General features: G+C 38.5%; 1 protein-coding gene across 2 annotated transcripts in view; it reads left to right on the top strand.

Annotated features, from left to right (window-relative positions):
• Positions 1-14,386, top strand: part of Smchd1 (structural maintenance of chromosomes flexible hinge domain containing 1) — a 112,637-nt gene that overhangs the window by 58,220 nt on the left and 40,031 nt on the right. For both annotated transcript variants that reach the window (XM_050166206.1, XM_050166207.1), the window contains 7 exons: positions 1,042-1,138; positions 4,299-4,371; positions 6,900-7,039; positions 8,519-8,653; positions 11,111-11,338; positions 12,188-12,336; positions 14,027-14,115. In XM_050166206.1, the coding sequence (XP_050022163.1) occupies positions 1,042-1,138; positions 4,299-4,371; positions 6,900-7,039; positions 8,519-8,653; positions 11,111-11,338; positions 12,188-12,336; positions 14,027-14,115 (911 nt within the window). The remainder of the gene's footprint in view (positions 1-1,041; positions 1,139-4,298; positions 4,372-6,899; positions 7,040-8,518; positions 8,654-11,110; positions 11,339-12,187; positions 12,337-14,026; positions 14,116-14,386) is intronic.

Below are 14,386 nucleotides of genomic sequence, written 5' to 3' on the forward strand. Positions count from 1 at the left end.
CACGTGAGTGCAGATGCTCAAGGACAGCAGAGGGCACGTGTGCACGTGAGTGTGTGAGTGCAGATGCTCAAGGACAGCAGAGGACACGTGTGCACGTGAGTGCAGATGCTCAAGGACAGCAGAGCTTCAGATTCCCGTTGAGCTGGGTCTGGGGCTGTGAGCTGGCCCCTTGCAGATGCTGCATCTGACATCTGGCCATCTGTAAGAGCAGTACATGTGCTTAATTATTGAGTCATTCTCCGGACCAAAGGACTTAAAGTGATCAGTCTGGACCATCAGGGTTGCTCAGTGGGTAAGATTATTGCCACCCATCCTGAAGGTGTGCATTAATCACTGGGATCCACATGGTAGAAGGAGCTAGCCTCTGACCTACACGCACACACACACCATGGTTTGCATATACACCGTGGGCTGCAGGCATACACACATATACACACAAACAATAAATTTTAAATTGCTGATATGCTTTTTTCCCTTCTTTATCTTTTTCTCTGTGTAGAACAAGCCTTGTTATTTTGTTTATTGGAACTCTTTGTTAGAATGAATTGAAATGAAATAGTGCTACTCTATTATAAAATCAAATACTCTTAAGGTCTTTGTTGTTAAATTTTACTGTCTGTTCGGAAAAATACCTATAAGCCCTTGAATTCTGTGCTTGAGAAGAATGAGCTTTTTCTTTCCTTGATGTACCTTTTCTCTTTCTTTCCCTGAGCGTCGTAGCTAACCTAGGCATTACTTGCACACTGCGATAGAAAAGGTATTCAGCATCTATAGTAACAAGTTTGCAGCAGCATGAAAGCCACTTTGTTAGTGAGACTTCTCTGACACCATTCTGCTTACTAGGTAGCAGATACTGCCTAAAATTTTACCGTGGAAAAGACGTGCATAGAAAAGAGTGAGGATTCCATGAGTACACCCTGTGAGCCTGGTGTACTGGAGGGTTTCTCTGCTAAGGGATATAGTGTGGTCTACCTTTGTATTCTTTTTGCTTTTGAATTTTGTTTTGTTTTTTTGAGACAGGGTTTCTTTTTTTTTTTCCAGTGGTCTGTCTTTACATTATGAAGAAATAACTAGAGGCCCAAATTGTGTAATTCAAGGTGTCGTAGCTAAAGGTCTGGTTAACTCTTGTCAAGGCAAGGTAAGCATTATACATAAATGTTACAATACTTATTATTTGTTTCCTATTATGGTAAATTGGAAATTGATTGTTGACTGACCTGGGTTTATTTTCCTTTGTTTTGTATTTTGTAAACAAGATCACAGTAATTCCGAGTTGTTAGAAATTCGTCAATGCTATGTTACCTCAGAGCGGTGTGACGATGTCACTTGTACGGCTGTAGTCATTTCAGCATCCTCGAGTTAAATGTTTTCTAGCTGTCTTCTTCATTCAGAACCATTTATTCAGCATTTCTGGTAGTATTTGAGTTTTTCTCCCTTCTATTCTTTTATTTTTCTTAGAACAGAAACTACAATTTTAAATCAGTCAGACTGTAGCTGACTATTTTGACATGTTTTGATAATTAACAGGGAAGCATTTAGCAGGCATGTCTATGGTTAAGAAAGATACAGGTATGTCCTCTCAATGTTATGTTTAAATTAGAGCTTCCTAGGGCCTGGGTCTGTGATAGAGCGCTTGAAAGGCACTGGGTTTAAAAGCACCAGCCCAAAGAAGAGAGGAACATCTGCTTTCTTCAGACAGTTCAGCTAGAGTAGCTCTGATCTGAAATGTTTTGAATATTAACATGATGACACAGGTAACAAGTCTAAACCTGACCTTGTTTGATAAATGTCAGTCAAAATGGGCACGCCAGAATTGCTGTAGAGAAGTTGATTGAAGATGATATATTTAAGGCAGAAAATAGATGAATTTCATGTTTAGACTTGCTTCATTACTCGGATACCTTTGTTTATAGAGATGCTCCAAAATTCGAAATGCTTCTAATTCAAATATTTTTATGTTGTGCGGAGGTGTTTAGTCTGTATGTAAGTCTGTACCATGTGTGTGCCTGGTGCCTGAGGAGGTCATAAGAAGGATCAGGGCCCCTGGAAACTGGAGTTAAAAGTTGTGAGCTGCCATGTGGGTGCTGGGATTCAAAGCGAGGTTCTTGAGTAGAGCAGCCAGTGCTCTTAACCATCTCTCTAGTGTGTAATAGGAAACATTTCAGGTGTTACTTAACTTGCACACTCTTGTTTCATACTATCAAATTATCAGGTTTTACATATGCATCTTTCTTGTTTGAGATTTGGGTCAAATTTTAAATATTAGATGAACTTTAAAATGCTTTCTAGATTCTTAGTTTACCTTAAAATAACTAAATTTATAGAAGGGTTTAAAGATAACAAGAGCTTACAGATTCATTCTCTCTCTGTGTCTCTGTCTCTCTCTTTTTTTGAGGCAGAATTTCTCTGTGTATTAGCCTTAGCTGTCTTGGATCTCGCTCTGTTGACCAGACTGGCCTTGAAATCAGAATCCACCTGCCTCTGCCTCTCCAGTGTTGGGATAATAGGCCTGTGTCACCACCGCCTGGCTCATAAGTTCACAGTTTCCATGTTAACATCTCAGAGCCACATATAGTTATACACACTAAGAAACATTAGGACAGTACTTTATTTAGATATCTCCAGTTACTGTTACCTTTCTGTTCAAAATCCAGGCAAGAACATTCCATTCCATTCAGAGGTTTTTAGATGTAGTTTTTTTTTTAACTTTGTTACATTGAAATGTTATTACAGCCTTTTCCTCCTTTCAGTCCCTCCCCTGTCCCCACTCCCTGCTTGCTCTCAAATTCTTGTGAATTTTTTAAATCTATTTTTCTGTGTGCTTTCTGGTCACCGCGTGATCTCTTGTTCTGTGCTTTTTGATTGGTCTTGGTTTTCTGTAATGACCTGTCTATGATGCAAAGAGATTTTTTTGATGCAACAAGATGTGGGGCTACGTTTAGTTATAGGTGTAAGGATACGTATTTAGAGTGTTGTTAGGAATTATGCTGGCTAAGTAACTTTACTTAGTAAACTTTACTAAGTAACTCTACTTAGTGGTTGTAGATTCTCCAAGATCTATGACCTTACTAACCTAGAATAGTTGGGTAGGTTTCTGATACCAGACATGGTTTCCCTTTTGTTGAGTAAGCTTTAAGTCTAAATAGAAAGCTGATGTTTATCAACAAGTTATGCATGACACTGTTGAACCTTTAAGGACATTGCACCGGGATGATCACATGCAGATTATAGGCATCATAGCTTCGTAGGACTATTAAAACTTGCATGGTACCCTCTGATACCATGAAATCTAGTCCTCAAGGGAGGAAGCTTTCAAATCAGAGCCAGCTCAGTGTTGTAAGTGCATGGTGTCTTGAGCAGTAAGGATTTAAAGAGCACAGCAATGGACATGGCTGAGCAAGTATTCATGGAGTATGATGTTGAGTCCTATACCTGACTCATATGGAGTATTTATTTTTAGCTTCTTGAGGATTCTTCACACTGGTTTCCAGGGTAGACGGACCATCTTACAATCCCAACAATGATTGAAAGTTCCCTTTTCTCCACATCCCTTTCAGCATTTATTGTCCGAGGTTGTTCCATTACTCTTTGCCATTCTGATAGAGATAAGATGAAATCTCAAAGTTGTTTTGATATGCATCTCCCTAATTGGTAGGGATGGTGAACATTTTCTACTACTTAGCCAATTTTATTTCTTCTTTTGGGGAGCTCTGTTTAGATCCATGCCCATATGCTAAATGTCTTTTACTTAGATCCCTTTAGTTACTATTACCTTTCTGTTCAGAGTTCAATCTGTTTTTTTTCCTACTCCTTGTTTCACTTAAAAAATATTTTTTTGTTTTTCGTGTGATCTTTATGACTGCTTTGCCTGCGTGTGCGTATGTGCACCTCACGTATGACTGCTTTGCCTGCGTATGTGTATGTGCACGTCATGAGTGCCTGGTGTCTGGAGACCAGAAGAGCTAATTGGATCCCCTGGAACTGGAGTTGTAGTCGAATTGGATGCTGAACTTGGGTCCCTTGCAAGAGCAGCAAGTGCTGTTCACCACCGAGCTGTCTTTCTACCCCTGCTTTACATCTTTATAAAACCCTTCTGATTCTGATAATTACCTGAGGTACACCGTTTGAGGAAAGATTTTTTTTTTCCTCCTGGGACTTTTAAATATTTGTAATAATTTTGGAGACTAAATTATGAGTAAATTTATACAATGATAAGGAAATTAGAAAGCAAACAATCAGAATTGAAATGGTAAGCTACTTAAAATTTATGTTTAATTTTTGCTGTCTTTTTTCAACAGAATTTTAATCTGAAGGTTATTATTCCGGGCTTAAAAGAAGATTCACAGATTTTGAAAATTAGATTGCTACCTGGTAATATTAGTTTAACTTTTTAAATATTCTTAGGTTGCTGTGGTGGTGAATGGCCAGAATATAGGAGGTTGGGCAGTAAAAGAGTACAATTTAATTATGTATATGGGGGTAGCATGTGCACATGGATGCTGTGCCTGCAGCATTCAGGGGTGACAGATACCCCAGAAATGGATTGCAATTTTGATACTATCCTGGGCTGCAATGATGAGATTTTGTCAAAAATACAAACAAAGAAGAAATGGCATTATGATAAAAGTATAATGATGCTTTTATGCAGTTTGATGTTTGAGATTATTAATCCCTCCAAGTCTCTGTATCTTAAAAAAAAAAATTGAGACAGTCTAGACCAGGCGACCTCAGAGACCCTATAGATAACCAACTAAGGATGGATGACCTAGAGCTTACTATCCTCCTGCCTCAACCTCCAAAGTTAGACATGTAACACATAAACCTGCCTGGTTTATGTGGCGTAGAGAGTGAACTCAGGCCTATGTTCAAGGCAAATACCCTAATCAGTGGAGCTACACCCCAAGCTCCAGTATAAGTCTCAAAAATACATTTAGAGTTACTAAACATAACTCAGTCTTGGGGAAATTTTTTAAGAACAGTGTATTAGGAAACATCTAGAGATAAGCTTATTAGACTTAGGTTTAAACTCCTATATCAGTCTTACTGGTATAACATTCATGTTTTAAGAATTATAGGTAGGTCCTTGTTAATTTGATAAGAATTCATCTTGGGACAGTGAAATTGTATTCAACTTACATAGGCTAGAATTTGCTGTTTAATTTAAGGGATAGTCTGTTTTAAGGATCCAAAAAGAATATTTTGTAATCAGGCCATTTGGGTTTCAGTATAGGTAAACTTGGTCTGGCTGCTTTTTCACGCGGTCATTGGAATGTTACCTGCTCTCGTAGGCTGTAGCTGTAGGATGAGATGAAATGCAGTCCTCACTCTGCTTGGTTGTGCACTCGTTGAAGAGAGAACACAGTACTGGTTACATATGAGCTTTCTTTAACACTGTCCTGTGCAGAGTGAGACCTGCCAGTATTTGTGATGCTTAGGGTTATGTTTATTGAGTGTTTTTTATACTTGATCCTAAACAAAAGGCCAAGGAACAGTTGGCATGCAAGTTTTAGTTATGATCCTTAGAAACCTTGGCTATAACAGCTTGCCCATGGATGTTCATTTGTCCTGGAGGACAGCAGAAGGAAACAATGACTTATTTGCATTTACAATTTGAAGTTCTTGCAGGTTTTACACAGTCATAAATTGATAAAGAAGTGAAAGCTAGTACAACCAAGGGGGGAAAAGTTCATTTAGAGTAATAAATATGTATGCTTTTAGAAGTAAGCTAAACCAAATGAATTGACTTGTAGAAATCTCATTACTTAAGTATGTTTTTTGGTGCTTTTTAATTTGATAGAAATAACAAATTAGAAAATAGCACAGTATTGCGGCAGGAGAGAAAGAAACCTCTTCACAAACCAGGATTTAAGCTTGACTTTGCCACTTTCTGACCTTGGGTCCAGCACATCTCTTTATATTGAATATTTTTTATGTGTTTCTTTGATTAAATATTTTCTGTTCCATTTGTATAAAATGGAAGTGATAGAACCTTGTGTTCTGTATAATGCAATAGCAGTGCTGACTTAAAACATGACATCGTAGTTGACAGTTATTAAATAGTCACTGTTAACCAATATTATAAACTAGAATAATTGTGTCTAGTAACTGTTTTATATTCTTTTATTAACAGTATTTAGCATAAATTGAATTTTCAAGTATTAAGGATTGTACATATAGTTTGTTGTTGAAGTTTAGATCCATCCTGTTAACCTTATAAGAAATGTATGATATAGCTTGTTCATGATATCAAAGACAGTGAGCAGTATGCTTACCTGCTTATGTAATTGCTTAATCACCAGGTGTTTGTTTATAACATAGCCCAATGCTGGTCTGCAGCTCTCAGATGCTGAGATTACAGGATTGTACCATCATGCTGGACCCGGACTCAGCATGTTATTTCCTGTGCTGGAGCCAGCAATCATTCACTGTATAAAGCTAAAGATGACAAATAAACAGTATTTTTTAGTAAGCTTATTTTGCTTCTTGAATACTTTCCCTCCTAATATTTTCAAGGTTTCTCAGGACTGTTTAGGACGTTTCTAGCATGAGCTAATCAGTGTCTATAGCTTGCACGTCTAACCTAGAACCCCCCCCCCCTTTTTTTTTTATTTCTCTGTGTAGTCCTAGCTATTCTAGAACTTTGTAGATCAGTCTGGTCTGAACTCAGAGATCTGCCTCCTGGGTGGTAGGATTAAAGATGTGCACCACCTCTCCCCCAGACATCAGACATTCAATTATGCTATTGAGACAGCTCCATCATACACACTAAGTATGTTTGGAAGATAGAATTTATCAAGTTCTGTATTTTTTCTTTGTTCATCAGTCATAAATATAAATACAAAAGATATTAGTCTATTTAATCTATTGAATATGAACTTTATTATGTAATTTCCTGATAGGTCCTCCTCATCGACTAAAAGTGAAACCTGACTCAGAAATTCTAGTTATAGAGAATGGAACAGTGTTCCCATTTCAGGTGGAAGTTGTAGATGAGTCAGACAATGTAACAGCACAACCGAAGCTGATTGTCCACTGCAAGGTGAGCTTATTGGGATGCACAGTTATGAGTACTTAGAGCTTGTGCCGGTGCAAGGCAATGACTATCTTTTTGCTGCTTCAGCGTTAAGTCTTAAATAGCAAACTTTTATGTTGTTTTTGTTTTTTAATTGTGTACATTGCAACATTTAATTGAAACCAAAGGAAGTAAGTCAGACTCTGTCTTTTGTCCTTTTTATTTGTTTTGGTTTGATTGTTTATTTTGGATTTCTTTTTTTAAGACTGAGTTTCTCTATGTAGACCAGGCTGGCTTTGATCTCAAGAGATCTGCCTGCTTCTGCTTCCCGAGTACGGGTGTTAAATGTGTGGCTGCCATTTAGTCAAGTCCTAATAAGTATTCCATAGAAGATTTCTTAGAACATTTCCTTGGGTTGGGGGCATTGTTGTTGTTTTGTTTTGTTTACTTCGAGACAGGGTTTCTCTCTGGAGCCTGTACTGGAACTTGTTCTGTAGGCCAGGCTGGTCTTCAACTCACAGAGATTCACCTGCCTCTGCCTACCGATTAAAGGTGTATGCCTACCAGGCTGGTCTCGAATTCACAGAGATCCACCTGCCTCTGCCTCCCAGTGCTGGGATTAAAGGCGTGCGCCACCAGGATTTCATAAAATTGTTCAAGCTGGCCTTGAACTCACCCTGTAGATCAATAAGGCTTGAATTCACGATTGTTTCTACTGCCTTACTCTCTTGAGTATTTGGATAAAAGGCTTTCACTATCAGGCCCATTGAAGCAGTTTCATAAATTTTCTCCCTCTCTTTCCTCTACCCCCTTGTATACATGTCTCTGTCTATGTCAATTTTCGTGTGTCTGAATGCATATGGCAGAGTAGCTGGGCAGCTAGATTCAGGAAATTCCTCTGTCTCTGACCCTGCTTTAGGAGCACTGGGATTGGAGAGGTGCACTGTAGTGACTAGTTTGATGTGGTCTCTGGGGATTCAAACTCACGTTGTCCTTTATCAACTACCGAGCCACCTCCCCACATTCCTCCCTGGACTTTAGAGAAGGTGTTTCACTTATTAAAGAGAATGATAAAGCTCTCTGAGAGTTTTTGATTAACACAGAAACAAAGGTGGGATAAGATCTACAACAAAGGAAACTTGAGACAGTAAAAAAGAGGGCCAGAGAGATGGCTATTAATCCCAGCTCCAGGACATCCCATAGCCTCTTCTTTCCTTACACACACACACACACACACACACAAGCATACACCCACACTCAGATATACACGTGATCTTTTTTTAAGTTAAAAAAAAAAGAATAGTGTTTGAGGAATTTAGTTTTCCTCAATGGTAAATTTTATGTAACATAGAAAATTATTTTTTATTGAAAAATTCTAGTGTCTTGAGTTTTACTTAGAATTTTCCAATGTCCAGCCCAAAAGCTATGGTAAATTATTCATGAATTTGAACAGTTAATGAGTAGTTATGGATTGGTTCATTAATGATTTTTCTGTCCTCCCTCTAGTTTCTAGGTGCTCCAAGCCTGCCAGTCTACACTGTGGATTGTAGTAGCTCTGGGACCAGCATCCTAACAGGGTCAGCAATTCACGTTAAGAACATTAAGAAAGACCAGACACTGACTGCTAGGATTGAGATACCTGTAAGCTACCATTCTCCTTGGTATTATGCCGAGTCTTTAACAGCCATGGAGTCGTTATGCAAAATTGTTTGATGCTAAATGTGTAATACTTTGGTTCTCTTAAGAAAAACGATGTGAAGTGTAATAGTATTTAGCATTATCTATTATGTATTAATAATTTTCTTGATCGAATCTCTTACAATGTTTATAACTACTAGTGAGTATATTTTCCTTTTATAAAGATATATTTTAAATTGGATGTGTGTAGGGGTATCTATATGGGGGTAAGTATATGTAAGAGCAGGTATGCTCGGAGACCCAGAGTTCTTGGATTCCTTAAAGCTAGAGTTCTAGGCACCTGGTTTAGGCAATGAAGCTGAACTCAGGTGGATCACAAAAGTAGTATGTGCTCTAAACCACTGAGTCATCTCTCTAACCCAGGAAATAGTTTCTTAAATCTTACCTAACATTAAAGCACACCATTGTGTTTTATTCTTGTTTGTTTCTTTGAAAGTTTTGTCAAGATTCCTACTTGAACTACCACTGAAAGACATAAAGAGCTTTATCTTGTATGCATGAGTGTAACTTTTGTAAGCGTACATGGCTAGTGGAGGGTACTAGAAACAGTCTGTACAATTGCCAGATGAGGTAACAAACACTGATACGTGAATAGATTTCTTAGCAGTTGATGTGGGAGAGGAATCAATCAGCTGGTTAACTCATACTTACCTACTAATTTATCTAATACTGATATAGTGACCCTTATATATATAATATTAATGCTGTGAGCCGTAAAGGGGCAAAAATTCTTACCTTCATTCTAATTCTCCCCCCCCCCCCCCAGAACTCTCTCTGTAGACCAGGCTGTCTTAAAAAATCACAGAGAGCTGCCTGTGTCTGCCTTCTGATGGCTGCGATTATTTAGGCATGCACTACCACCGCCTGGCTCATTCAAATTCTTTTAAGCCTTGTTAGGTTTTATAATCTTTTCCCCCCTCTTCAGTCAAACCAGGGGTCTTTGCCAAGTACTTTTCCGCTGAGCTGCAGCCCTTGCTAATCTTAAAATAGTAAGGATGCATTTCCTTTACAATGTAGGCAACGTGTGTGCATGTGCAAACATGTGCATGCAATAATATCTGCAGACTGTCAAAAAGTATCACAGTTATGTGAGGATGAGAAGGATCTGGCCTTTGAAGCAAAAGGAACTTAGGTTATTATGCAGCAGTATTAGAAGATGGGGAATTGAGATTAGTTAACACAAATAGCAGGTTATGTCTGCTTTTATGCAGTTTCTAGTGTCTGGTTCAAAGGCATCAAGCAACCTTGAGAGGAAGAAAGTCAAGTAAACGTGTGTGCCTTTAAAATAAATTGCTTGATACTTTATTTTAATTTTTGAGACAGGGTCTCTCTGTGTGGCTTTGATTATCCTGGAACACACTTTAGAGCTCAGGGTGGCCTCGATCTCACAGAGATCTGCCTGTCTCTGCCTCCCGAATGCTGGGATTAGAGATAGACACCACCACCACCTGGCACTGCTTAATATTTTATAATGTAGAGTTTTTAAATAAACTAATAAATTTTAAATAACCTTAATGGTTATCTATAGGAATACTTGTAGATAGACAAGAAAGAAAACAAATTAAGTAATATTTAAAGTTATTTTAGAATTAATAACTTTGTGCCATTGAAGGTATTATAGTTTAAGAAGTGGTAGTGTAATGGTTTAATGCGCTTCTTTATGATGGATCCTGTACTACTGATGTGCTAGTAATCAGTATAAATTTCAGTATGTTGATAAGCTCAGGTTTTGAGGCATCTAAAGCTCTTCTGGCTATGAAGAAGCTGTTTGATTTATCCCAGTGTGCTATTACTGAAAAAAAAAACCCATAAATTTCAATACAGCTTAATACTTGTAGTATCTTTGGTGGCAGCAATTTGTCTTCAGTTTAATGGAAAGTTCTTGGTTTCTTCTTTCCTGAATCTGTGACTTAACCTAAATCTTGTGACTTTATAATAATTTTAAATGAATTTAAAAAAACAAGAAAGAAGGCATTCTTGTTAGTAGTTTTCAGCATGTACCCTATGCAATTTATGCCTGACGGTATAAAATTTATATTATTAAAAATATAATACTTTTTTTTGTTTGTTTGTTTTAAAGGCAAGGTCTCCTGTATATTCCAGGCTGACCTTGAACTTACTGTGTAGCTGAGAATGGCTTGAACTCCTGACCTCCTGCCCACACCTCCCAAGTTCTGAGATTGCAGGTGGGTGCCACCACATCTGGCTTATAATGCCTTTTTAATGATAAAACCTGATTATAGAGTTACAAGTGTAACTGTGATGAGATGCCCTTTTCTATTACGGCATTATAATAGAAATAGAAGCTAAATTGTTAAACCATGCCATGGATTTGCCATTAGAGAAAAGAGAAAACGAATACATAGGTCACTCAGAGTATATTCATCTTTTCTCTTCTAGAGTTGTAAAAATGTGTCACCTGTGGAAAAGACTATCAAGTTACTTCCCAGTAGCCATGTTGCTCGACTACAGATATTTAGTGTGGAAGGACAAAAGGCGATCCAGGTCAAGCATCAGGATGAGGTTAATTGGGTCGCAGGGGATGTAATGCAGAATCTGATTTTTCAAATGTACGATGAAGGAGAAAGAGAAATCAATATTACACCATCCTTGGCAGAAAAAATCAAAGTAAGTATTTTAAACAAGTTGTTTATTGGTAAAAAGTCTTATGTTTAGAAATTTGAAATGTTGTGGATTTGATAAATTATCAAAGAAAAAGACTTATTAGGCTGGTATTAAAAGAATTGTAGTATTGGACTGTTAGTTTTAAATCATAATTAGACTCCGACACATATTTGCCAGTGGGAAATAAGCTTGTGTGTTCCTGTAAAATAAAAATAGAAATTCTGCGAACTCATGGAAAGCGTAAGAGAGGACAGTTTTATATCCTAAACTAACCCCATCTCCATTAATCTGTGTATTGCCACATGGTTGTGGCTTACCGGCAAAGTTTGGCATGCCTGACTCTGGCAGTGGCTGCATGGCTTCTCCCTGACTCCGTTTTCTTTCTCCCAGCATTTAACTTAGCCCACCCACCCACCCAAGCTCTGTTCTGCCCCACTCTGCTAAAGGCTCAAAGCAGTTTCTTCATTAACCAGTGGTATTATTCACAGCATATAGAGGGGAATCCCACATTAGTGAGGGCAACCTGATCTGTATAGAGTATTCGGTACAGTTAAGGCTGCATAAAATCTGTGTCAAGAAAATACAAAAGGAAAAGGAAAAAAGTCTTTCTTTGGTGTGTGCTTTGGGGTTGGGGAGTTTATAATTTAACTTTAATTAATTCTTTAGTAATTGCAATATGGTGGTGCATTCCTATAATCCTAGCAGTTTGGAGGTTGAGGATCATGAGTTCATGTCTGTCCTAAATGACATAAATTTGGGGGCAGCCTGTTCTCCTTGGAACCCTGCTTCAGTGGTTGTGAGAAGACTTTGTGCGAAGCCTCTCAGCTTTGTCTTACGTGTGTTCTCTCCTAGGTTAACTGGACTCCTGAGGTTAACAGAGAACATTTGCTACAAGGTTTGCTTCCTGGTGTGCAAGTACCAACATCTGTGAAAGATGTGCGCTACTGCCAGGTTTCTTTCCAAGATGACCATGTGTCTCTGGAAAGTGCATTTACAATCAGGTTTGTGAACTTGTGCTTTGAGATGCTTGTTGTATTTTGAATTATTTGAACTACCACAACAAGATAGTCTTCTGCAGCACATACATGTGAAAAAAAAGTTGCTTTTAAGATGAAAAATAAATACACCTTCTAGTACTATAACATATGGTCAATTGTCTTTACAGCGAAGCTTCACTGTACACAGTGGTTGATTGTTGGACTTTGTTGGAGAGAGTCCTGCCATGCAGTCCAGCCTGGCTTCAAACTCACTGTTGCTTTTTGGTCGCCACAGAGGCTGTGCGTTAATCTGCTGCTGTTGCAGGCAGTAATTGCTGCTTTGCAGTTCCTGGCCTGCTTCTCTGGCAGCCGTGTCCTGGCAGGAATTCTGTTCCCACAGGCACCAGCTCACTGCAGCCAAGTATAGCTTTTAATTAAATCTACCAGTCTATGTATCAATATGACTCGGGAGTCAGAGGCTGGGGTGAAGAGCTGCTGTCTCAGAGGCTGAGTAGCAAATAGCTGGCCTCTCTTTGCTGCCCTCTCCAAAGATCCCATTCTTCTTCCACCAAAACAAAAAATCAAGGCCCTACCTACTAATTCCTGTGTGTGTCTCTGTGGTCTTCCAGATACCCTCTGACTCTCCACCCTCATTACTTTCTGTCAACTAGTTGTTAACTCAGCCTGAGGACCTAACATGTATTTCATTTAATTAACACAAATGCAAACTCGGGATTCACAGTACGGTCAAATATCCCGCAACAGCCACAGTCCTCCTGCCTCGGCTTTCCAAGGGCTAGGATTACAAGTGGTGTCACTGTATATTGAGTGGTAGTGATTAATCTTTATCATGATTATGACCTTGCACTTCATTGGTCCATTAATAACTGTAAAAATCCACCAAAGGAAGGTCCTTCAGTTGAAAGCAGCAGTGGCCTGAAACATACAAAAGTGTGAGTTTCAGTGATGAATCTTGGAACGGTTCAATCAAAGTTAACATAGACAACTCATAGAAAAGAGCAGAGCTTAGTGTAAAGGAGCAAAGGTCTGGCTTCCTGACCACCCTTTCCAGTCACTCCTAGCATTGCAGTTCTTCTACCTGTCTGTGCTCTCTCTGCACCAAAACTCATCGGTAGGATTTATTCTTACCCTTCTGTTTAAGTAGTTCCTTATTATAATTTATTTTAAAGTAATATAAAGACTATAATGTAACTATTTTGCAGTCAATAGCTATCTGAGAATGAAAGGTTTGGAGGATCTGCTGTGTCTGAACTAGGGCATTACACGTGTATAGGGAGCTGCTGTGTCTGAACTAGAGAGCTGCTGTGTCTGAATTAGGACATTGCATGTGTGTAGGAAGCTGCTGTGTCTGAATTAGGACATTACATGTGTGTAGCTGCTGTGTCTGAATTAGGACATTACATGTGTGTAGGAAGCTGCTGTGTCTGAATTAGGGCATTGCATGTGTGTAGAGAGCTGCTGTGTCTGAATTAGGACATTGCATGTGTGTAGCTGCTGTGTCTGAATTAGGACATTACATGTGTGTAGAGAGCTGCTGTGTCTGAATTAGGACATTGCATATGTGTAGAGAGCTGCTGTGTCTGAATTAGGACATTGCATGTGTGTAGCTGCTGTATCTGACTGGGGCATTGCAATTATATTGCTCTTCACCTTTTCTGCAATTAATTAAAGCCTTTAACCAAACCAATTCTAGACCACTTCCTGATGAACCCAAACATTTAAAATGTGAGTTAAAAGGAGGAAAAACAGTGCAGATGGGCCAAGAGCTTCAAGGAGAAATAGGTTAGTATACCTACTTTTTTTTATGTTGTCTTTCATTAATGTTTTAAAAATGATGGTCTGAAAGATACTTTTTGGCACATATTGAAACTCAGTTTTATAAGATAACTTGTTTAAAAATCTTGCCTTTTTTATAGGAAATATGGTCAGTGTTAAGGTGTGGATGAACTGAGTTGATCCCTGTGTGGTTTTATGTTTCCTTATAGCTACAAAATTCAATACTATTAAATATTTCCTTTAAATTTTAACTATGAAAAAGTCCTATAGAGGTGTA

The sequence above is a fragment of the Alexandromys fortis genome, unplaced genomic scaffold (genome assembly GCF_014885135.2).
Source record: "Alexandromys fortis isolate MF-2015 unplaced genomic scaffold, M_Fortis_MF-2015_v1.1 scaffold_143, whole genome shotgun sequence".
Classification (NCBI taxonomy): Eukaryota; Metazoa; Chordata; class Mammalia; order Rodentia; family Cricetidae; genus Alexandromys; species Alexandromys fortis.